This window comes from Orcinus orca, chromosome 8 (assembly GCF_937001465.1).
Source record: "Orcinus orca chromosome 8, mOrcOrc1.1, whole genome shotgun sequence".
Taxonomy (NCBI): domain Eukaryota; kingdom Metazoa; phylum Chordata; class Mammalia; order Artiodactyla; family Delphinidae; genus Orcinus; species Orcinus orca.
The window spans coordinates 38,613,702-38,637,956 of NC_064566.1; the positions used below are offsets into that span (position 1 = coordinate 38,613,702).

Here is a 24,255-nt window from a genome sequence, read left to right on the forward strand (position 1 = left end):
TTTATGCTGCTCCAATTAATCCTTTATGGAACAATAAAAATCTAATTCAGTAAACTCAATTGATTATGACTTTTTTTTTTGGCTGCACAGTACAACATATGGGATCTTAGTTCCTCCACCAGGGATCGAACCCTCGCCCCCTACACTGGAAGCACAGAGTCTTAACCACTGGACCGCCAGGGAAGTCCCTGATTATGACTGATTTTTAAAGAAACATCAACAGTTTTCTTTGTAAAGAACTTAAAAAAAAAAAAAAGCTATAGTGTATTGTAGTTGAATGAGTGAAGCAATTCTGGACGATTTCAGTTGTATTATAGAACTGAGCAAAATATGTACATGTGTTGATTTGTTAGAAGTCAGGGTTCTCACTTAGGAAAAAAGAACATACAAACATGAAAATGATGGAAGGCAGGTAAGAAACTTGGGGAAAGGGATGGGAATTAGTGCTAACTGTGTGAACTTATTATTTCTAAACATACATATATAATGTGTACACATATATGCATGTGTATGAATATATATTGATATATGTGTGTGTACATGCATATGTGTATGGACATGCATGTATTTCCTATCTCTGTCCTATGGAAGTGTCAAGAAGAAAATATATCCCAGGAGTACTGAGCACACCTAGTGCCATCTCTTGGTCTGCAACATCATTTCGCACTAAAATTAAGAACCAGGAATCCTCAGAGAAATGGCTAATTCCAGGGCTAGGGCAGGGTATAAAGTACAAGATGAGCCTGGAACATATTGTTATGCCAGAAAGTAAGAAACAGCTGAATTTAGTTCAACTAAGCTTTCACTGAATTCTCAGTATGGCCCTGTACTAGAAGTTTTACTTATGAAGAAAAGATCTGTTACAAAACCTAGCCCTAAAGGATACGACCCATCACTGAAATACATGAAAAGACACTTAGCCTCACTCAAAATAAGAGAAATACATATTAAACCTGCACAATTATACCATCTAACAGAGTGGCAAAACTCCTAAAGTTTGATGATACTTATAATTCGCAAGGCTGTGAGAAATTATTGCTGGTGGGAATGGGTATTGATCACCCTCTGTGGAGGTGGCAGTATCTACCAAAATTACAAATACATATATCCTTTGGTTTAACAGTTTCATTGTGGGGAACTTATCCTACAGATAATCTTACATGGATACATAGTGGTATGTGTACATGAGTGTTCACTAGAAATAACCCAAATATCTATCAACAGGGGTCTGGTAAATAAATTATGGTATACCTATATAATGGAAATCTGCGCAGTTGCTAAAAAAAATGATGGTCTCTATGTACTAATACAGAAAGATCTCCAAAATATATTAGTAAAGGAAAAATACAAGCTACAAACGTGTATTGCATGTATCTTTTGTATAAAAGAGAGGAAAAATAAGAACTTTTATTTGTATTTGTTTATATGTGAGTAAAGAAACTCAGGAAGGATGGTATTAGGGGCAGTGGGAACTGATAAAGTACAAAAATGTCATGGAACTTTTTGCTATATACTTTCTTACACTTTTTTTTTTTTCTTTTTTTTGCGGTACGCGGGCCTCTCACTGTTGTGGCCTCTCCCATTGCGGAGCGCAGGGTCCGGACTCGCAGGCTCAGCGGCCATGGCTCACGGGCCCAGCCGCTCTACGGCACGTGGGATCTTCCAGGACTGGGGCACAAACCGGTGTCCCCTGCATCAGCAGGTGGACTCTCAACCACTGTGCCACCAGGGAAACCCCTTACACTTCTTTTTAAACCATGTGAATGTATTGCCTACTTTAAAAATTACACACACACCCCGCAAAATTAAGACGCTTTAAGCCCTCCTTCAAATTATCAGAAATTTTAATTCATAAATTTTGAATCAATGAGAAAATACTCATAACTTTTCTAAGCATATAAAACAGTTTACTTTAGATAATGAAATTCAGCCGCTGTCTTGGAATAAAGAAAATGTTGCCAAGATTAAGGGGATGGAAGTTGTCTAAGGGCAAAGAAATCTCAAACCACCTTAGGCCTGGCTTCAAGGATGGAATTACCTTGTGTGTCTGACCAGCTGAAGTAGGATGGTATGAGTTAATTTACCTCTCATTGATATCCTTAGTTTCAGGATAAAGGGTATTTGGTACTTGTTTTCTAAGTCTATTCACCAGCAGAGAGTTTACTGCTCTACACAATTTCTCCAATATGATCCATTGACCAGAGGTACATGTTTAAAATGCAGGAACTTCCCTGGTGGTCCACTGGGTAAGACTCCGTGCTCCCAATGCAGGGGCCCAGGTTTGATTCCCGGTCGGGGAACTAGATCCTGCATGTATGCTACAACTAAGAGTTTGCATGCAGCAACTAAGAAGTCTGCATGCCACAACTAAGACCCGGCACAGCCAAAATAAAAATAAATAAATAATAAATAACTATTTTAAAAAGATAAAATGCAGATTACTCATCCCTAGAATCAGAGTATCTGGAGGTGAGATCCAGTAATCTGCATTTTTAACTAGCTCCCTAAGGTGATTTTTATGCAATCTGAAGTTTAAGAACTGCTATTCCACCCTTAGTAAGTATTCAGATATTTATTGATGACAATGAACCACCCAGATAACCAACCTATGGGGGCACCTTACAAGGACACAGGAGCCAGCCTGAAGGGTCTCCCACTTGCCAAAGCTGGCCCTTGGATTTTGATTCATAATTAGAAAGGCCATTCCAAGACAATAAAGGAATTCACTTATGCTGTCAACTGTTGCTTTTATGGTTTTATTTTCTACACTTAAATCTTTGATTTATATAAGCACTTATTCTGATATATATGAGATATAAATCTAACTACCTTTTTCCAAATGGCTATCCAACTCTATTAAGACTACTTATTTTTTTTTAAATCTTTATCTCACTAATAATGAGATACCACCTTTAATTCAAACTAATTCCATATGTATTTAATTTTATTTCTGGAATTTCTATTTTGTTCCACTGGTCTTTCTACTTACATGACAAAACCATAGAGTTCTAATGTCTGAGGCTTAGTGATATATTTTAATATCTAATATATCTAGTCCTTCTTCTTTTTTCTTCTTCAGAGGCACATCGCTTTTCTTGCTCATTTCCCTTCTCATATGAACTTTAAAATTAACTTGGCTAGTGCCAGGGGAAAAAAGTACCTCTTTTTATTTGGATCATGTTAAATTTGTAAATTAACCTGAGAAGAACTGACATGTTCATAATGTTGAGTCTTTGTATCAAAAAGATGTTATGTCTTCCCCTTTTTTCAAATCTACTTTCGTGTTCTTCAGGAGCACTTTAAAGTTTTTATCTGAAAGTTTTGCACATTTCTTAATAGGTTTATTCTGGGTGTTTTATCTTTGTTGGTATCATAAATGGAGTCTTTTCTTCCATTATATCTCCTAACTGGCTGTTGTTTGTACATATGAAAAACACTGATTTCTGTATATTGTTTACCTTGCTGAATTTTACTTTTGCATATACTAAGTTTTTCAGACAAGTTCTTTGGGTTTTCCACGTGAATAATTATATTACCTGCAAATAGAGATGGTTTTATCCCCTACTTTCCGATTATTTTACCTCCAATTTTTTCATTTGTATAATTGCTTTGGCTAGTACTTCCGAAACAATATTAATTAGTAGTGGTGACAGTGAGCATCATTGTTTTATTTCTGATTTTAGTGAGAAAATATATTTGTGTTTCCCCAATGTGTAGCTGAGTTGGACATATCTGATCATGTTACAGAAGTATCTATTGATTACTATTTTATTACTTTTTTAAAATTACGAAGGGGTGTTAATTTTTGTCAAATGCCTTCTCTGAATATATGGAGATGATCATATGAACAATGAGATTACTTTCTTTAAGATATCTTCACATTTCAAAAACTCTGCTTCATAGCTATTTAATCTTCTCATAGTCTAAAATTAAAAGAATATAGAAAGATGAATAGGCAGAGCACAGAGGATTTTTAAGGCAGTGAAACGACTCTGTATGATACTATAACAGTTGATACATGTCATTATAAATTTGCCTAAACCCATAGAATGTACAACACCAAGAGTGAACTCTAATATAAACTATGGATTTGGGGTAATTATGATGTGTCAGTGTAGGTTCATCAATTGTAACAAATGTACCACACTGTTGGGAGATGTTGGTATTGGGGGAGGCTATGAACGTTTGGGGACAGGGGTGTATGGGAAATCTCTGTACCTTACCCTCAATCTTTTTTTTTTTTTTTTTTTTTTTGCGGAACGCAGGCCTCTCACTGTTGTGGCCTCTCCCATTGAGGAGCACAGACTCTGGACGCGCAGTCTCAGCAGCCATGGCTCACGGGCCCAGCCGCTCCGCAGCTTGTGGGATCTTCCCAAACCGGGGCACGAACCCATGTCCCCTGCATCGGCAGGCAGACTCTCAACCACTGTGCCACCAGGGAAGCCCTAAACATGTGTCCTTTTTTTTTTTTTGCATTTACCCTCAATCTTGCTGTGAACCTTATATTGCACTAAAAAAATTGTCTTAATTTAAAAAAAATACAAATTTCAAAGATTTATTCTGATTCATTATTTGTCCTTTGACTTTACAATTTCTCTTGTCACACCAAAACTTTCTTTCTTCTTATATCTATTCATATGATAATTTACAGCATTAGATTTCCTAAAATTAAGTTAATCTCGCATTCCTGAAATAAATCCACTTGCTATGATAGAATATTCTTTTAACGTCCAATAATTTTTGGCTTTGGCATCAACACATAATAAGAGTGTGGAAGTTTCCTTCTTAATCTATGCTCTGGAATACTTTAAATAGCACTGACAATCTGATCTTTAATGGTTTGGTGGAATTCCCTTTGGCACTATCTGAACCTGGTGTTTCTGTGGAGCTAGCTCTGACGATTGTTCTATTTCATCTATGGAAATTGTTCTCATTAGATTTTCTCTCTCTACTTTCTTTTGGTTTGCTTTGATGTTATTTTTCCTCTTTTAAATCAGTGGCTTAATTCATTATTTTTCATTCTTCCTTTTTACTGATATAATTATTTAAGGCTAATCATTTTGATTTTTGAATGACATGAATATATAACCTATTCAAAAAATTAAATTTTAAAAATTAAGAGAAGGTGGGACTTCCCTGGTGGCCCAATGGGTAAGACTCCATGCTCCCAATGCAGGGGGCCTGGGTTTGATCCCTGGTCAGGGAACTAGATCCCACATACATGCCGCAACTAAGAAGTCCGCATGTCGCAATGAAGATCCCGAGTGCCGCAACTAAGACCTGGTGCAGCCTAAATAAATAAATAAATAATAAATAAATAAATTTAAAAAAAATAAGAGAAGCCAAATCAATAATAACATTAAATGTTGACTATAGGAACATGGTCTGTAAACTGACCTTAACAACCAAATATTGGAATTTTCCTGCCTTTTCTTTACTACTTACCTTGAAGGGAATCCAATTTAGCTTTAATCAGCATTCTTAATCTTGCCACTTCTTGCCTTTTCAGTTCATCAAGTTTTGTCCTCACATGGTGACTTACTAAATCCAGTTCTTTGCTTAGCCTCCCACTCTGTTAACAAAAATAATAAATTAATTTTATCTATTCCATTGCATTTTTAGATAAGACACAATATATTAAAAATAGGGTTATAATAAAGTAGTGATACTTTTGACTATTTTAGATAAATTTGACATTACAAACAGCATTTCTTTCAGAAGATATTCAGTTTGTAACTCTAAAATCAAGATGTCTAAAAACCATATAATTTAGAAAAGCATAATTAAAGCACAAAGAAGAAACTCAAAAAGTAACTTAAATTACAAAATGGTGCAGCCACTTTGGAAAACAATTTTGGCAGTTCCTCAAAAAGTTAAACCCACAGTTACCATATCACCCTGCAATTCCATTCCTAGGTATATACCTAAAGCGTTGAAACATATATTCACATAAAGTCTTTTTTAAAATATTTATTTATTTATTTATATTTTATTTTTGGCTGCATTGGGTCTTCGTTGCTGCACTCGGGCTTTCTCTAGTTGCAGTGAGCGGGGGTTACTCTTTGTTGCAGTGTGCAAGCTTCTCACTGCGGTGGCTTTTCTTGTTGTGGAGCACGGGCTCTAGGTGCGTGGGCTTCAGTAGTTGTGGCACCCAGGCTCAGTAGTTGTGGCTCACTGGCTCCAGAGCACAGACTCAGTAGTTGTGGCACACAGGCTTAGGTGCTCCGCAGCATGTGGGATCTTCCCGGACCAGGGCTCGAACCCATGTCCCCTGCATTAGCAGGAGAATTCTTAACAACTGCGCCACCAGGGAAGTTCTCACATAAAGTCTTAAATATGAATATTCATAGCAGCATTATTCATACGAGCCAAAAAAGTAGACATAACCCAAATGTCCATCAACTGATGAATTCATAAAATATGGAATATCCATACAGTGGAATATTATTCAGCCATTAAAAGGAATGAATACACCAATACATGCTACAACATGATGAACATTGAAAACATTATGCTAAGTCAAAGAAGCCAGGCACAAAAGGCCAAATTTTGTATGATTCCATTTATATGAAATGTCTAGAATAGGCAAATGCACAGATAATGAAAGTAGATTAATGGTTGCCAGGGGCTGAGGAGAGAAAGGAAAGGGGGAGTGATTGCTTAATGGGTACAGGGTTCCTTCTGGGGGGAAATAAAATTGTTCTAAAATTAGATAGTGGTGATGGTTACATGACTCTGTACATATAATAAAACCACTGAATTGTATACATTAAAGGGGCAAGTTTTATGGTATGTGAATTATATTTCAATAGTTTTTTTTTTAAGTAATGTGGCCTCCTTAAGCTTTAGTCATTCCATATATAAACAACTTTTCAAAATTCATCTTTTTTAGGTTGTTTCCTTTGATTACATTTTTTCATAGATGAGTAATTCTATAAATGTTCCAAAATTTAAGAGACAAAATAGCTAGTGGTTTACCTTCTCTTGTTTAAAAATGCATTTTCAATCAGAAACTGCAAGTCTAACTAGCAAGCAGGCACACAGACCCTTCAGGACTGAGTCAAGGGGGAGGAAGGGAAGGAAAAGAAACGCCTCAAGCAAGACCAAGAAAGATTGTTCAGAGAGGGAGGAGAGCTAAGAGAATATGCTGTTACAGAAGCAAAAAGAGTAGTACATTTCAAGGAGAGAATGGTCATTATTATTAGATAAAACAATAGTTCTCAAGTGTGGTCCCAAAGTGGACGCATCAGCATCACTTTAGATATGGAACTTTAGATATGGAGGCCCTAGACTTACTGAATCAGAAAGTCAGGAGGTGGGGCCCAGAAATCTGTTTTAACAATTTAAAATCTGAGAACCACTGAGATAAAATAAAGGAGTCCAGTAAGAAGAGGAATAAAAGGTGCTCACTAGATCTGGCAATTAAGAAATCACTGACAGGTACTTCCCTAGTGGTCCAGTGGTTAAGACTCCATGCTCCCAGTGCGTGGGACCTGGGTTTGATCCCTGGTCAGGAAACTAGGTCCCGCATGCTGCAACTAAAGATCCCGCATGTCGCAAATAAGACCCGGTGCAGTCAAATAAATAAATAAATAAATATATTTTTTAATTTAAAAAAAAAAAATAAGGAAGTCAACTGATATCCTTCACAAAAGTACATTCAGGGAAGTGGTGTGGGTGAAGCCATAATCTTCCCAGTTAGCAATGTTTGGTAAGTGAAGAAACATAGTATGATTCTCCTTTCAAAATGCTTAGCTGACAACAAAGGACAACTTCTAACTTTTTTTTTTCCAGTTTTTCCTGAGACAGGAGGCTTTGCTCAGCTGTTTGTAATGATTCTGTCGGCTTGATTTTTATTGTCTATTTTTACTCAATTTCTTTTTCATTAAACAACTGTTTAACTTACTTCATTTTGTCTCCCCCCATGCAACCCTATAGGGAATAGGAATTGACTGTGAAAGGAAGACAGTTATAAAAGTATTCTCCTATACCGAAGAAGGCAAGCTTGTTGTTTTCTTTTCCCTGATTATCTCTATGTAGTAACTCCCATTACCCACACTGCCTGTTAGCCCCCAAATAATGCTCTTAGTCCTAACTGAAGTAAATAAGAGACATTGAAAGTTCTACATTAAATATCATTCATCCCAGGAAATTAGTTCCACAGCTCAAATGAATTTTTCAAGGAAACACGAGATTATTCTCAAAACAATTCATGGGACTGTAGATATCATGCTAAGTGAAATAAGAGAAAGACAAATACCGCATGACATATGTGGAATCTAAAAAACAGAACAAACAAACCAACTAAACCAAACAAAAAACAGATTCATAGATACAGAGAACAAATTGGTGGTTGCCAGAGTGGAGGGAGGTTGGGGGTGGAGTGAAATGGGTGAAGGGGATCAAGAGGTACAAACTTCCAGGTATAAAATAAATAAGTCATGGGGATGTAATGTACAGCATGAGGTCAATAATACTGTATTAACTTTGTATGGTGACAGATGGTTACTAGACTTATTGTGGTGATCATTTCACAATGTATACAAAAGTCAAATCACGATGTTGTGCATATGAAACTAATATAATACTGTATGTCAAATATACTTCAATTAAAAAAAGATAATTCAGGGCTTCCCTGGTGGCGCAGTGGTTGAGAGTCCGCCTGCCGATGCAGGGGACACGGGTTCGTGCCCTGGTCCAGGAAGATCCCACATGCCGCGGAGTGGCTAGGCCCGTGAGCCATGGCCGCTGAGGCTGCGCGTCCGGAGCCTGTGCTCCGCAACGGGAGAGGCCACAGCTGTGAGAGGCCCACGTACCACCAAAAAAAAAAAAAAAAAAGATAATTCAAAAAAAATAATAAAATAAAATAAAGATAATTCAAGGGAATTATTGGCATAAGGCTGTTACCATTCTCCCAGAAAAATTCACAGCCTCCAAGAGGACAGCTGTGAACTAAAAGCCACACACAGGGATTTCCCTGGTGGTGCAGTGGTTAAGAATCCACCTGCCAATGCAGGGGACATGGGTTTGAGCCCTGGTCTGGGAAGATCCCACATGCCACGGAGCAACTAAGGCCGTGTGCCACAGCTACTGAGCCTGTGCTCTAGAGCCCGTGAGCCATAACTATTGAGCTTGAGTGCCACAACTACTGAAGCCCGAGCGCCTAGAGCCCATGCTCTGCAGCAAGAGAAGCCACCACAATGCAAAGCCCACACATCTCAAAGAAGAGCAGCCCCCACTCACGGCAACTAGAGAAAGCCCATGTGCAGCAATGAAGACCCAACACAGCCAAAAATAAATAATAAATAAATAAATTTATTTTTAAAAAAAATAATAAAATAAAATAAATAAAAGCCACACACAGGTTCTGATAGTGGCCACAACCTAATGTGGGTCAGACTTTCACAGGGGCCCAGACCAGGGACAGAGACTAAAATAAGGATGTTTGATTCAGAAATTTTCCTTCAAACAAAGTTCCAGGTAAGATAACTTTTTACAAAAGTTAAAAACAGATAAACAAAAATAACATAAGCAAACCAATAAAACTATCTTGAGAGTTATAACTGAAAGTTTAAAATTAAATCATTGGAATTTTTTTTTACTGCTGACTCTAAGATAAACCCAACTAAGTGGATTCATTACCCTTCAAGGGTGGGCTTTAAAAGAATCTCTCACGTCAGATCTTGGTTTTTACAACCTTCTTTCTTTATTGTGAATACTAAGGAGATGTCTAGGGCTAGGATAATGTCAAATAAATAGGGTTCTTAGGACAGAGACAAATAATTAAACCTCCCCTATTGAGATAAGATATGGCCCGTTACGTCTTCTATTAATCTGGACCTGATTAAAACACCAGAACTAAACCTGTGCTAAACCTTTGACTAGCTTCCTGCTGTCCTCACATCATGATTCAAGCCCCTTACCATGATGTACAAGGCCCTCTGTCATCTAGCCCATGACTCTTTCCAACCTCATCTTTTGGCCAGTCATGGCCTCCACTTCCCAGGCCAGGTTCCAGCAACAGTTACTCCTTCCAGGTTCCTATATATTCCTGTCTCTGTTCCCTTGTACCTTGGCCTAGCATGTCTCCCAGTCTTTCTCCTTTTCTCAGCTGCATATTTAAGCACAGGCATAATCTCTACCAGGAAGAAAGACTTCCCACCTTCCCCCACTGCTTCCTACTGAATTAGGTGTCCATCCTCCGTATCTCCAAAATGTATTATACACTCAGCGTATATTTATCTTAGTAATCTTTTTCTGGATATTAGTCTCCCTTGAGGGTTCTTTAAGGGCTAAGAATGAGTCTTTGTTTTTTGTTTGTTTGTTTTAATTATTTATTTTTTTATTTTTGGTTGCGTTGGCTCTTCATTGCTATGTGCGGGCTTTCTCTAGGTGCAGCAAGCGGGGGCTACTCTTCCTTGCAGTGCACAGGCTTCTCATTGCAGTGACTTCTCTTGCTGCGGAGGACGGGCTCTAGGTGCGTGGGCTTCAGTAGTTGTGGCATGCGGGCTCAGTAGTTGTGGCTCACGGGCTCTCGAGCACAGGCTCAGTAGTTGTGGCAAATGGGCTTAGTTGCTCCGTGGCATGTAGGATCTTCCCAGACCAGGGCTCGAACCTGTGTCCCCTGCACTGGCAGGTGGATTCTTAACCACTGTGCCACCAGGGAAGTCCCGAGTCTTATCTTTGTAATCCCAATACTTAGCTCAGTGTCTGGCATGCTCAAGTGTTTGTTAAATAATTATTTAATTACATTTACCTTTATTTCCTCTATGTCTGCTTTCTGGAGCTTTTCTCTGAAATGATTATCTGTTTCCAGCACATCAATCACTTGCTTGAGGTATTCATCATAATAAAGTCCAGTATCCTTCAAATTAAGAAACAAACAGTAACTCTTCTGAAAGTTTTTCCTTTCCTGTATCTAAAGATTTCAATCCTAAAAAAACAAACAAACAAAATAAAAAACGTCTAGCAAAATGGCATTGAGACATACCTACTTTGATAGTTTGGGCAGCCAAAGTTAAAAGCTGTATTTCTCAAATGAAGAGAGTTGTATCAGAACCAATGTCATGTTTTACTCTTACATAAAGGTAGATTTTCTACATGGCTTAGACAGTGAATACTTAACCAATATACTAATTGGTTTTACCCCCTTGTCACCTGTCTCTCCTCATTGTTATCTGTCTCTTCTCTGAATATAGTACGTTTTCTTGGTTGGTTATCTCTACATTGGAAATATATTATGATTAATTCTTCTATACACTAATATACTAATTAGATATATATATCTAATATAACTCCATTTAAAAAACTTTGTCTGATATTAAAGAACATATGCTTATCCAATACTCTTTTTACTGCTATTTCAGAAATAGTTCCTAAATGTCCAATTTTATAAGTAATAAATTCTTAGCAATATTTTAGTTAAAATTCTTCCCACAAGGTTATCTTTAGCATTCACTTACTGGTGGTTCTATCTTTGCACTGTCCACAGGTTGAGCATTTTCTACTTTTGTCTTGTCTATGTCTATAGGCACAGCTTCAAGAGCAGTAAGTATACATGTAACCAAGAGAAAACAGTATTGTAGTAGGATGGTCCTCCACATCATCTGAAATAAAGGTACAATTATATTAAGGTTCTGAAAAGACGTTTTCAAACTATATATACATGCATTCCCAATGTCACATTAATAATATATTTAATTTCAGGAAGTTTAATTCAACAAAAGAATTCTAGGAAAGGGGTTAAAAATAGATTATAACATCAAAAATAATGCTTAAAATAGATCACTAAAGAAAATCAGGAAAGAAATGCTTTTCAGCTAAAATTGAAATGACAAGTAAACAAAATTTTAAAGTTTAAACTGCTATATAATATAAGAAAACATTTGGTTAATTATAAAAGCTTCAGATAAAGACAGTAATGAGGGACTCAATTTTTTTTTAAATAAATAGTCCAAGCTTAAGAAAGGGAGAAGGGGGACTTCCCTGGTGGCACAGTGGTTAAGACTACACGCTCCCAATGCAGGGGGCCCGGGTTTGATCCCTGGTCAAGGAACTAGATCCCACATGCATGCCGCAACTAAAAGTTCACATGCTGCAACTAAGGAGTCCACATGCCGCAACTAAGGAGCTGGCGAGCTGCAACTAGGAGCCCGCCAGCCGCAACTAAGACCTGGCACAACCAAATAAATAAATAAATATTTTTTTTAAAAAAAAGGGATAAGGGAAAACTATTTATTTTTTTCTCTATTAAAATACTAAAGAGCCAAAATTATTTCTGGATATAATATTTAAATTAGCTTCAATCGAATTTTGAAAATAAGTTGCTCTATGAACATAAATTGATTAAAAGAGACAAATAACTGGCTACAAGTATTCTCTTAACTTTCCTAGACATTATTTTACCATAGCCAATAGTCTTATGTTAAAATTCTGTTTGGCCAATAATTTTTCAGATAAATAGGTCAATAAAATATCAAGCAGGATGTAACAGCATTGAAGCAAAAGAGGAACAAATACTGCTGGTCCCGCAATATTATTCAAACCTTGCTCATTCAGCTTCTACTTCATAAGGATCTTTGTAGCTCCAGAGGATCTACTACAAGAATTAGAATGAATAAAAAGCTCAAACTTAATTGATTTTATATAGAGAGAGTGATATTAGGATCCAAGTCAAAAATAATGGTCTGACCATCAATCTGGAATATGCATTATTAATTTAGAGACTCCCAAACTTAGCTGGCCATGGACTTTTTTTTTTCAAGTAACATGTTTTTATCTACAGAACACAATTTGGAAGAGTACATTGCCTCATTTTCATCACAACCCTACGTAATACATAGAACAGTGACTCATTTTATGGATGAAGAAATTTTTAATGGAAACAAATCACTCATAGAGCATTGTCTTGCATTAACAAAATCACTAGAATCCACATTTTAGTGCTATTTCTAGTATATCAAATTTTTTAGCATCTTTATTGAGATATAATTCACATGCCATAAAATTCACCCATTTAAGGTACACGATTTGACTATTCTATAAAGATGCTACTCAAAGTTTAGTTCTCAAACCTGAAGGATAAAATCATCTGGGAGCTTGTCAGAAATGCAAATTCTCAGCCTGCAGCCAAGACCTCTGAAATCAGAATCTCTGGGGTGGGGACCCAGAATCTGTTTTAACAAACAATCCAGGTGATCCACCTATATACGTATGCTCAAGGCCAAGATTCACTCTTCTCTAGGACACTAGTTCAACATGATTGCCGTGAATAAATGGTTTTTATAATGAAATGTTTGGGAGATACTGGCTCAATGAAGCTAAATAAGTTTCCACCTTCATAAGACTTTCAGAACTTCAGATTGGCTACTCTGCATTATGAATCTCTAATAGAAGGATGGTTTGTTTCTCCACAGAATCTTTTCCTAACCATGAATTACCTCCTCTTCCCATAATTATTTTTTATGACAACAAAGTTTACTTCTCATTCATGCTTCATGCCCACTGTAGGTACATGTTTTATTTTTGCTCTTTTGAGATACAATTTACATGCTATAAAACTTACCCTTTTCAATTGTACTATTTAGTGGTTTTTTAGTATATTCACAAGGCTGTGCAATTATCACCATTATCCAATTTTAGAACATTTTCATCACTCTAAAAAGAAACCCCATACCCATTAGTAGTCACTCCCCACTCCCCCTATTCTCTCAGTCTCTGGCAACCATTAATCTACTTTCAGTCTATATAGATTTGCCTATTCTGGACACTTCATGTAAAACATGTGGCCTTTTGTATCCGGCTTTTTTCATTTAGCATTGTTTTCAAGGTATAACCATGTTGTAACACGAATCAGCACCGCATTCTTTTTTTTTGGCTGCATTGGGTCTCGTTGCTGCGCGCAGGCTTTCTCTAGTTGCGGGGAGCGAGGGCTACTTTTCATTGGGGTGTGCAGGCTTCTCGTTGCAGTGGCTTCTCTTGTTGCAGAGCACAGGCTCTAGGCGCGCGGGCTTCAGTAATTGTAGCATGCAGGCTCAGTAGTTGCGGCATGCGGGCCCTAGGGTGTGCAAGCTTCAGTAGTTGTGGCGCATGAGCTCAGTAGTTGTGGCTCGCAGGCTCTAGAGCGCGGGCTCAGTAGCTGTGGCACACGGGCTTAGTTGCTTTGAGGCATATGGGACCTTCCTGGACCAGGGATCGAACCCGTGTCCCTGCATTGGCAGGCAGATTCTTAATCGCTGTGCCACCAGGGAAGTCCCAGCACTTCATTCTTTTTTACAGCTGAATAGATTTGCCATTGTATGGATATTCCACATTTTGTTTATCAATTCATCAGTTGATGGACATTTGGGTTATTTCTACTTTTTTGGCTAGTATGAATAATGCTACTATGAACATTTGTGTTCAGGTTATTGTGTTAGCATATTTTGAATTCTTTAGGTTGTATACCTAGGAGTAGAATTGCTAGGTCAATTCCATAACTCCATGTTTAATTTTTTGAGGAACTGCCAAACTGTTTTCCATAGCAGCTGCACCTTTTTCCACTATCACCAGCAATATATGAGGATTTTAATTTTTCCACATACTAACCAAAACGTGCTATTGACTATCTTTTTTATTATAGCCACCCTACTGGGTGTGAAGCGGTATCTCGCTGTGATTTTGATTTGCATTTCACTGGCTAATGATGTTGAGCATCTTTTCAAGTATTTATTAGCTATACCCTTTACCTTTAAAAAAATTAATTTAAAAATATTAAGTTAGTTGTTTTTTTAAAAACTCTGAATTGAAAGTTTTGTTTACCTTTGCAAGTCCCATATGCCACTGTAAACAGGCTGACCAAATGACCATTAAACAACGTAAAAGTTTTAAGTGTAATCATGGTTGAAAGGCCCAAGTTATGACTTAACTGCTTAAGTCAATTTGATGTCTTCTACACACACTTCTGGAGCTTAATTAAGTCTCCGCAGCCCCTAACATGGTACCTGTACAGTTAGAAAATGAATAATTGCTAAAATGGTTTGAATAGTCTCTCTATAATAATGTACACAGAGAAAGTCAGCTCAGGGATATACCTCCATAACTTCATTTTGCAGACCCCATCAGGAACTGTGATTATCCCTTGATGTGGTCAATCCAGAGTTCAAAAGAATCTTTCAGGACTTCCCTGGTGGTGCAGTGGTTAAGAATCCGCCTGCCAATGCAGGGGACACAGGTTCAATCCCTGATCTGGGAAGATCCCACATGCCGCGGAGCAGCTGAGCCTGTGCACCACAACTACTGAGCCTGTGCTCTAGAGCCCGCGGGACACAACTACTGAGCCTGTGTGCCGCAACTACCGAAGCCAGCATGCCTAGAGCAACAAGAGAAGCCACCACAATGAGAAGGCTGCGCACCACTACGAAGAGTAGCCCCTGCTCGCTGCCACTAGAGAAAGCCCTTGTGCAGCAATGAAGACACAACACAGCCAAAAAAAAAATAAAATTAAAAAAAATACATTAAAAGAATCTTTCATACAGACTTCTCCCCTCCACCTGTGTCATCTCTGATGTCCCTTAGGCTCTCCTTTTCCCACAATACAACACACGTACACATTAATAAGCAGTTCTGTCTTAGCAATTGGCAGCTATGTCACATACCTTGAAACATGCTCTTTTTTTTATAGTGTCCACCTTTACTTCAATACACAATAGAAGCTGAGAGTAATAAAAATAAACTATAGATAAATCCAGTCTTGGAAGTGGAATCTCTTTACCAATTTGTCACTTCTGCTCTCTCACTCTTCTTTCAAGTCTACCATAAATACGAAGAGAGTCAAGCAAGAATATGTTTGTATATATGAATGTGTCTATGTGTCTGTGTCCTGACAGCATCTCAAAGTGACAGAAAGTCTCTGGGCATCTACTCTAAAACACTGACTGAATTTATGGTTCATAAACATTTCACTGGGTCCCAGGCTTATTATAAATAACAATAGAAACCATCTACTGAGTGTCTACTATGTAGCAAGCAGTATGCCAAACTTTTTTATTATATTAACTAATCTATTTCTTATAATGGCCCTGTGAAATAAATATTATTATTCCCATTTTATAGTACAGGAATTTGAAACATATCAGTTAAAAAACTTGATCTGGGTCACACAGCAGTAAATCGTAGATCCAGAGTTTGGACCTGGGAGTGACTGACTTCAAAGAGTATGTCTGCTTTTAAGCACTGGTTCTCAAAGTGTGGTCCCTGAACGAGCAGCATCTGCACCACCTGGGAATTTGTTAGAAATGCAAATTATCAGGGCTTACTCCAGATCTTCTAAATCAAAGAATCTTTGAGGAGGGTGAGGAAGAGAAGGGGGTGGGGGGCAAAATCTGTTTTAACAAGCCCTATAGGTGATTCTGAGGCATGCTAACATTTGAGGACATACTGCCTCTCCTTAGCTCTATTATTCACAAACCTCTTCTACTATGAGAGACAAAGAGAATGTGTATCTGAAAAGTAAATTTGGATCCTCAAGGAAATGAAAGTCAGGTGTTACATCTAAGAAGGGTAAGGCAAAACTAAATTTAGGTCTATATTCTAATTCCAGCTGTACCATTCACTTGCTATGTGATCATAGGTCAGTCAGTTAACTTTCCCTGCTTCCTCATTTTTTTAAATAATGAATTTTTTTAAAGAGACTTTAACTAGACTTCAGTATTCTTTAAGCTCTTAGATTCTATTATCAGCTTATTCTTTTGAATAATGTGTAGATCTTTTCTGTTACATTATCAGAAATACTACTAAAATTGTTTGTACTCACACCAATTGTAAGAAATTAAATTATATGATTTATAAATGTCTTTAAACCAAACATTGCTTATTCAGCCAGCTGAAAATTACCTTGGTAGATCAAATAGAAGATCTGGGTGCTGGGATACAAAGAATACAAAAATCAACTACCAAAGTAAGTTCCTATCTAGATAAAATAAGAATGAAGTAAAGCCAGGAATGTTTCACACTTCCCATACAGAGTGTGAGACACTGTACACTTTAAAAAGAGTGAATTTTATGATATGTGAATCATATTTCAACTTTTTTTTAAAGTAATGAAAAATAGAGCAAAAAATCTGAGCTTATAAAATAAAATGCGAACATTAAAAAAGGAACAAATACAATTTACAAATATCATTTACCTACAAAAGTAAAGAGGTTTTAGAACTAGCCATGCTCTATAAATTTTCATAATTATCCAATTTTTACATTCTTAATGATTTTTGTCTGTTTGTCCTATCATACTAGAAAACTGAAAATCTTGCACTTTAATTTTGGATTTATCTGTTTTTCCTTATAATTCTGTCCATTTTCATTTGAATATTTTGAGGCTATGTTATAAAATGTACACAAATTTGGGCTTCCCTGGTGGCGCAGTGGTTGAGAGTCTGCCTGCCGATGCAGGGGACATGGGTTCGTGCCCCGGTCCGGGAAGATCCCACATGTCGCAGAGCGGCTGGGCCCGTGAGCCATGGCTGCTGAGCCTGCGCATCCGGAGCCTGTGCTCCGCAACGGGAGAGGCCACAACAGTGAGAGGCCCGTGTACCGCCAAAAAAAATGTACACAAATTTAAGATTTTCTAGGTTTCTGGTGGGTTTAATCTTTTTCACATTTGAGTGACCTTTATACCCCAATTTGCCTTAAGGTCTATTCTGACAGTAATATAGGTAAAACAGTTCTCTTTTGATTAGTGTGTAGATACACACAAACACACACATTCTCACACACTTTATTTTATTTATTTTTTCCATTCTCTAATAAATTTTCTTTTATTTGTATGATAAAGACCAGTTATATATAAAAAATAAGTGTCATATTTTGGGTTTTTTTGGTTATTTTGAAGTACACTTGGTAAGGATGAAATCTTCCTAGCTCATATTTTTATTTTTTTAACTTTTTATTTTATATTGGAGTATAGCCGATTAACAATGTTGTGATAGTTTCAGGTGCACAGCAAAGGGACCCAGCCATACATATGTATGTATATCCATTCTCCCCCAAACTCCCCTCCCATCCAGGCTGCCCCATAACATTGAGCAGAGTTCCCTGTGCTATACAGTAGCTCCTTGTTGGTTATCCATTTTAAACATAGCAGTTCATACGTTTTTTTTAAATTCAGCCTAATAATCTTTCCAACTAGAGTATTTTTTCTGTTTATATTTAATCAAATTACTGACATTGTACTTAATTCCTCAGTTTAACATCTCAGAAATCAGAGTGTTTTTCAGTTAATGGAATATTAAAATGTGGTTGACTAAGTGGCAATAGCAACATAATCTTTACTGCCTGCACATGCATGAACTTTATTATAGCTATTCCTACTTCCATCACTTCAGACTGAGTTTTTGCATTTTGGGTACTTCACAAATTGAATTTAATTGCCATTTAAAATATCTTCAAAAGGATTAAATTGTGATTTGGCATTGAAATGAAAAGCTATTCTGGGGAATTCCCTGGTTGCCTAGTGGTTAGGATTCTGGGCTTTCAATGCTGTGGCCCAGGTTCAATCCCTGGTCGGGGAATGAGATACCGCAAGCCTCGCGGCCAAAAAAAAAATATTTTGTAAACACAGAAATGAAGCAGTTGATATTAGTGAAGCAAATATTTGATGTTAAAGGAATAACAGCAACTTTACATTTTCTTGTAAAAGAACATTTAAGTGCTTCACCTGACTTTAGACAGGAAGATACCAACAAATAGACAAAGCTGCCTTACATTTTGAGATGCAACAAGATTATCTACGAGCAGCCAAACAATGCAAATGAAGGCAGGAGAAACTGACAATGCCTCCAACAAATAAAAAAAAAATTATAGAACATGAGGCTGATTTGATGGATTCATCAATCGTTAAGGCAAATGTTAATTTGTCAGAGACTCCCTATCAAGACTAAACAGAAGCTGCATAATTTCCATGTAATCTGACGAAGAAACAAAGCTGAATTTAGTCAATAGGAAATGCTGAAAAAATCCTGATGTTCTTCACAGGCCTCAAAATGATATACTAATGCTAAAGGTACTAAAGAGATTGATATCCTGAGAATGGGTTACATAGGGAATAGCATATCACTGAAACACTAGCATAAGCACCTATGGCCACAAGTTGCTGCCATATTAAATTTTAAACTACAAAAGCATTTCCCAAAAACGTTACTGTGTATGTAAAAGAGGGATTATGGCTGAGTTAAAGGAAGGCTAGCTAAATCTGGTTTGAATGTTCAAGAGCCTTTCGTGGTCTGCCAAGGGTATGAGTTTAGTTCTTGATGCATTCTGAGGCTGCATACATGATGCCTGGGATTGTTTTAAAAATAATCTGGGGGCTTCCCTGGTGGCGCAGTGGTTGAGAGTCCGCCTGCTGATGCAGGGGGCACAGGTTCGTGCCCCGGTCCGGGAGGATCCCACATGCCGCGGAGCGGCTGGTTGCGTGAGCCATGGCCGCTGAGCCTGCGCGTCCGGAGCCTGTGCTCCACAACGGGAGAGGCCACAACAGTGAGAGGCCCGCGTACCGAAAAAAAAAAAAAAAGAATAGGTTGCTGGAAAGGTACCACAACTTGATGTTATTCCTGATGCCATGTCTAGACAAAATATAACCCCTCAACATTTTAGTCAATAAACAACTGAAGGAGAGGTTGAGGAAAGAAGATGAATCTGACAACTTTACATTGTCATCTTTTGAAAAGCACTGGCATCAAAGCTTGCAAAATGAATGTCAGAGGCTTGGAAGAAAATTCCAGGCAAATGGTCTTAAAGAAATTCCCAGAATAAAATTACCCTCACTCTTCATAGTAGAGAGAACAATGTCGTGTGGGAAAACACAAACATTCACAATTCTGAATCAAGGAAGCATTTCAAAAGACTCAGACTATGAATGTGAAAAAGCCTCAGGAATACCTTCACCAATTTATTTAACTTGTAATTTCTTTATGTATCTGCAAAAGTGATGTGAGAAAAATCTATATGTTTAAATGAATCTTAAAAAGCACTTTCAGTAAACACAAAATGAAATTATAAGTGATAAAGCACAGTGCAATAATTTAACTGGCAGTATGTGTTCTATATAGTATAAACTGGTGTCTTAATATCAATGGAGTCTTAGAGTTGATGAAACACCATCTTCTTTTCGGCTTTCTATTTATCCTGCCTCTTTAATATTTATCTCCTCTCCTTTCTTGCGTGTTTTTTTTAAATTTTGTTTTTGATTGATGAGGAATTTTTAAATACATTTTTCCCTTCTATTAGTTTCTAATCTTTTACTGTTTATTCTAGAAATAATTAGGACAATTAACTTACTGAAGTCTAAAGCTAATTAAAACATTTACTCCTTAATAAGCCCTCAATAAATGTTAACTGTTATAACAAAAGAAATGAAAAATTTTCTAGCTCATTAGGTAGAAAAGTAACGATACAAAGATGTCTTTAAATACCAAGATAATGTCAAATGTATCAGAGATAGGTTTACAGATTTTCATTAACCCAATAATATACAAATGTCCATACAAAAGAAGGAGAGATGAACGATAAGGAGAGGCAATGGAAAGAAAGGCAGAATAATTTACTTCTCTTCCACTATCAGGTTAGTAAGAATGGCCTTCTCCTTTCTTTTATCACTCTCTTCTTCCATAAGAACAGAGTCTTAAAGAGGAAATATTGGGCCAAACTAGCTGGCTGACACAGCAGACTGATCCAAACCAGGATAGACTGAAAATTAACGCTCTGAAGTAGGATAATATGAAATTCTAAATCAGGCAGTGATCTCAAGACAGCATGGAGGGATTTCCCTGGTGGTGCAGTGGTTAAGAATCCACCTGCCAATGAAGGGGACATGGGTTCGAGCCCTGGTCCGGGAAGATCCCACATGCCGCAGAGCAACTAAGCCCCTGCTGCATGACTACTGAGCCTGCGCTCTAGAGCCTGCGAACCACAACTACTGAACCCATGCACCACAACTACTGAAGCCCGCGTGCCTATAGCCCGTGCTCCACAACAAGAAAAGCCACCGCAATGAGAAACCTGCGCAACACAAGGAAGAGTAGCCTCCACTCACCGCAACTAGAGAAAGCACGTGCACAGCAAAGACACAACACAGCCAAAAAATAAATTAAAAAAAAAAGACAGCATGGAAAGCACTGATCCCAAATGCATTAGAGCCTCAAGAAAAATTACAAAATAAGCAGAGTTCTTGGGACTTCCCTGGTGGTCCAGTGGTTAAGAATCTGCCTTCCAATGCAGGGGACACAGATTCAATCCCTGGTTGGGGAACTAAGATCCCATATGCCGCGGGGCAACTAACCCTGTGCGCCACAAAGAGAGAGAAGCCCGTGCACCACAAGACCCCGCACAGCCAAAATTAAAAAAAAAAAAAGCAGCGTTCTTAAGCCTCTCCTAACATGCAGTAGATACAAAATAATTTCCCTAAATGTCCAAGTCCTAAAAATAAGTTTAACTCTCCTTCCCTGTCTCCACCAAATCAAAATTCCCATTCATAAACAGAGGCACATTTCTCAACTACTGATTCGTACCAGTAATTATCCAGATTAAGTTTACTTGGGGTGTGTATGTGTGTGTGTGTTTCTCAAGAGTTTCATGTTTTGCTTGTTTGTAAGGAGAAAAACCCTGGAAGTGATTAAAAAGCATGGTCATGGGTGAGAAGTGTGAAGAGTACAAAAAACTGAAACTAGTTTGTCTCTCTTTCCTTTTGTTTCTCTTCTTCCTCCCTCATCCATCTCTTTCTCCCTCCCCCAACCCTCCTCTTTTACTCCTATTCCTTTTAAATTTAAGACTGAATTGAAGTACGTTTTCTTTAATCTGTTGTATGCTATTTATTAATTTAACAAATATTTACTAAGTACTCACTATATTCCAGCCATTATGCTGGATACAAAGGTAAGTGAGATAGACATGGTCCCTACCCTCACAGAGTTTTCAATCTCGTGTGGAAGGCAGCCTATTAAGTAAACAATTGCAATTTGAAAAAAGCTGCTTACAAAGCAACATGCAGCATGATCCTTTCTGTTAATTGAAAAACTTTTAAGGCATTAAAATAGTATTCAGCAAATAAGACGTTTTCAGTCAGGTGATTAAAAATGCTAAATGTCTTAATTTGCTCCTTATATTCCTTCTAATATTCTTAAAAGATTCACTGAATCTTTAGGTTCTTCCCCCATCCAATTTCCATTTCCTAAATTTCAGTTTCCTTTTCTCAAAACTTTATTTCAATTCACTTTCTTTACAGATGTAATGGCAATTGAATCATTTCATGTGACAAGTATAGGGTATATTTACATAATATTTACCCAAAAAGGCCTGGAAGGAAATAAAATATTGGTATACCTAAGTAAGTTAAGCAAGGGCTAGTAGTTAAGTAAGAGGAAATTTCAAGACGGTTAACAGTTAAGTTGTTTTAAAAAAACCACAACTTTTAACCAAGAAGAAAGGTAAAAATGTTCATTGCGTGACAGCATTGAATTTAAATGTATCTTAAGGTGGATTACACTTTTCAACATAAATTTACTTCCTGATGACTTATTATGTGATACTCTTAGGATAACTTATCTCTGTCTTTATAGTACTTTGCATAAAGCAAGTGGCTCAATAAATGTTAGCTACACAACCAACATCTACTATTGAACATTTATGGGTAATTTTTTTTAAATAACCAGAACAAATAACCAATCAAGACAGAAAACCTTCTATAATGAATCATGGGATAAACATAACAAAAGAAAAACAGTGTATTAGATGAAAGTTATTTCCTTCTAGAGACAATGGTCAGACTAGAGCTCTGCCGTGGCAAACTACTGAAGCTTCTTTGAGAGGTTATCACAGCTTACAGATATCAGAGATGAAAGAGAAAAAGATCCATATTGTGGCAAATACTTCTATTTCCCAGCCAATATCCAAATCTTCCCTTCCTCTTCAATAACAAAAGCCCAATTTTGTTCAGGGCAGCCATGTATCCAGCTACATTTCCCTGCTTCCCTGGTAGCCTGAGCTTTGGTTCAGGATAATCTCCTTAAAGGGAGAGGATGCATCCTTCTTTGTCTTTGCCTTGCTGCCTGGAACTCTGCTTTGACAGTTAGAGCTCTGGCAGCTATTTTGGACTACGAGGACCAGGGCCACATCTTAGGAACAGCAGATCAAAGAACTGGAAAAAGTTTAGGTCCCTGGTGACTTTATGAAGCTACTACACCTATCCTAGGCTGCTTACTTCAAGAATTACTTTACATGAGAAAATAAATATTTTATGTTGAAGCCACCACTAAGTCTGTTTTCATTTTTGCTTTCTTAACTGATCACTTACCTTCAAACAGGTAAAGAATTTTTATCTCCTTTTTACAGATCAGGCAACTGAGATCCAGAGAGGTAAGATGACTTGCACAAGATCAGTCAGTGAAGAGGTGGGTCTGGCTCCTGGCTCAATGCTTTTTCGCAAGAACTGACTCTTAACAGGTTCTAAATATATGTTAAAAAAAAAAATAAACATAAATTTAGCCTTATTACAGTGGTAATGGCACATGACAGTGTAAACATTTGTCAAATCCTGTGATAAGAAAAGGTGCCAAATTTCTATAAAGTGGAATGAGACTGTATCATATTCCAGTGGGGGAAGGGAAAGAAATATATTAACTAAACAGAATCAAAGACCAGAATAAGCAAAGATACTCATTTATTGTACCCAGGTTTTACCATATTGCTCCTCTTTTAAATAACTAAGAAAAGTTCAAATTAAAAGCTTATTTTCCTCTGCAATGAGACTTCAATATATAGGGTAAGTTTCCCCATTAAATCCTTAACTGGAATTTTTCTTAAAATCTTTATCTGGAATCTTTTTTTAATCTTAGCACCACTTTTAAAAATTAACCTTGGCCCCAGCCTCAGACATAGTGATCAGTAATAAAGCAAAACATCTCAAAATCTTTTTTGAAATCCACTACCTAACTGTAAAATACAAGGCAGTTAGCTCATGTGCAAACTCACCAGTGAACATAATTATTTCTAAGCAGTATGTAAAGGAAATAAGGAAATAAAATATCTTCAAGTTTTAAGAACACAGATTTGTTTCTTTTCATGGTACTATACTTAACATAAAATTATCTAAGCAGGAGAGTAATCATATGCATGTAATATGTCGGAAAGGCACATGACTTTTATTAACACAGCATGGTCAAAAATAAACAGCAGGGCTTCCCTGGTGGCGCAGTGGTTGAGAGTCCGCCTGCCGATGCAGGGGACACG

The 24,255-nt window shown here is 37.3% G+C and overlaps 1 protein-coding gene across 3 annotated transcripts in view; it reads right to left on the reverse strand.

The window, feature by feature from the left end:
- NUCB2 (nucleobindin 2) overlaps positions 1-24,255 on the reverse strand; it is a 45,485-nt gene that overhangs the window by 16,811 nt on the left and 4,419 nt on the right. For all 3 annotated transcript variants that reach the window (XM_049714302.1, XM_033416181.2, XM_004285524.3), the window contains exons 2-5: positions 23,321-23,472; positions 11,463-11,606; positions 10,757-10,864; positions 5,446-5,572 (exon numbers count right to left, since the gene is read on the reverse strand). In XM_049714302.1, the coding sequence (XP_049570259.1) occupies positions 5,446-5,572; positions 10,757-10,864; positions 11,463-11,606 (379 nt within the window). In that variant the 5' untranslated portion in view covers positions 23,321-23,472. The remainder of the gene's footprint in view (positions 1-5,445; positions 5,573-10,756; positions 10,865-11,462; positions 11,607-23,320; positions 23,473-24,255) is intronic.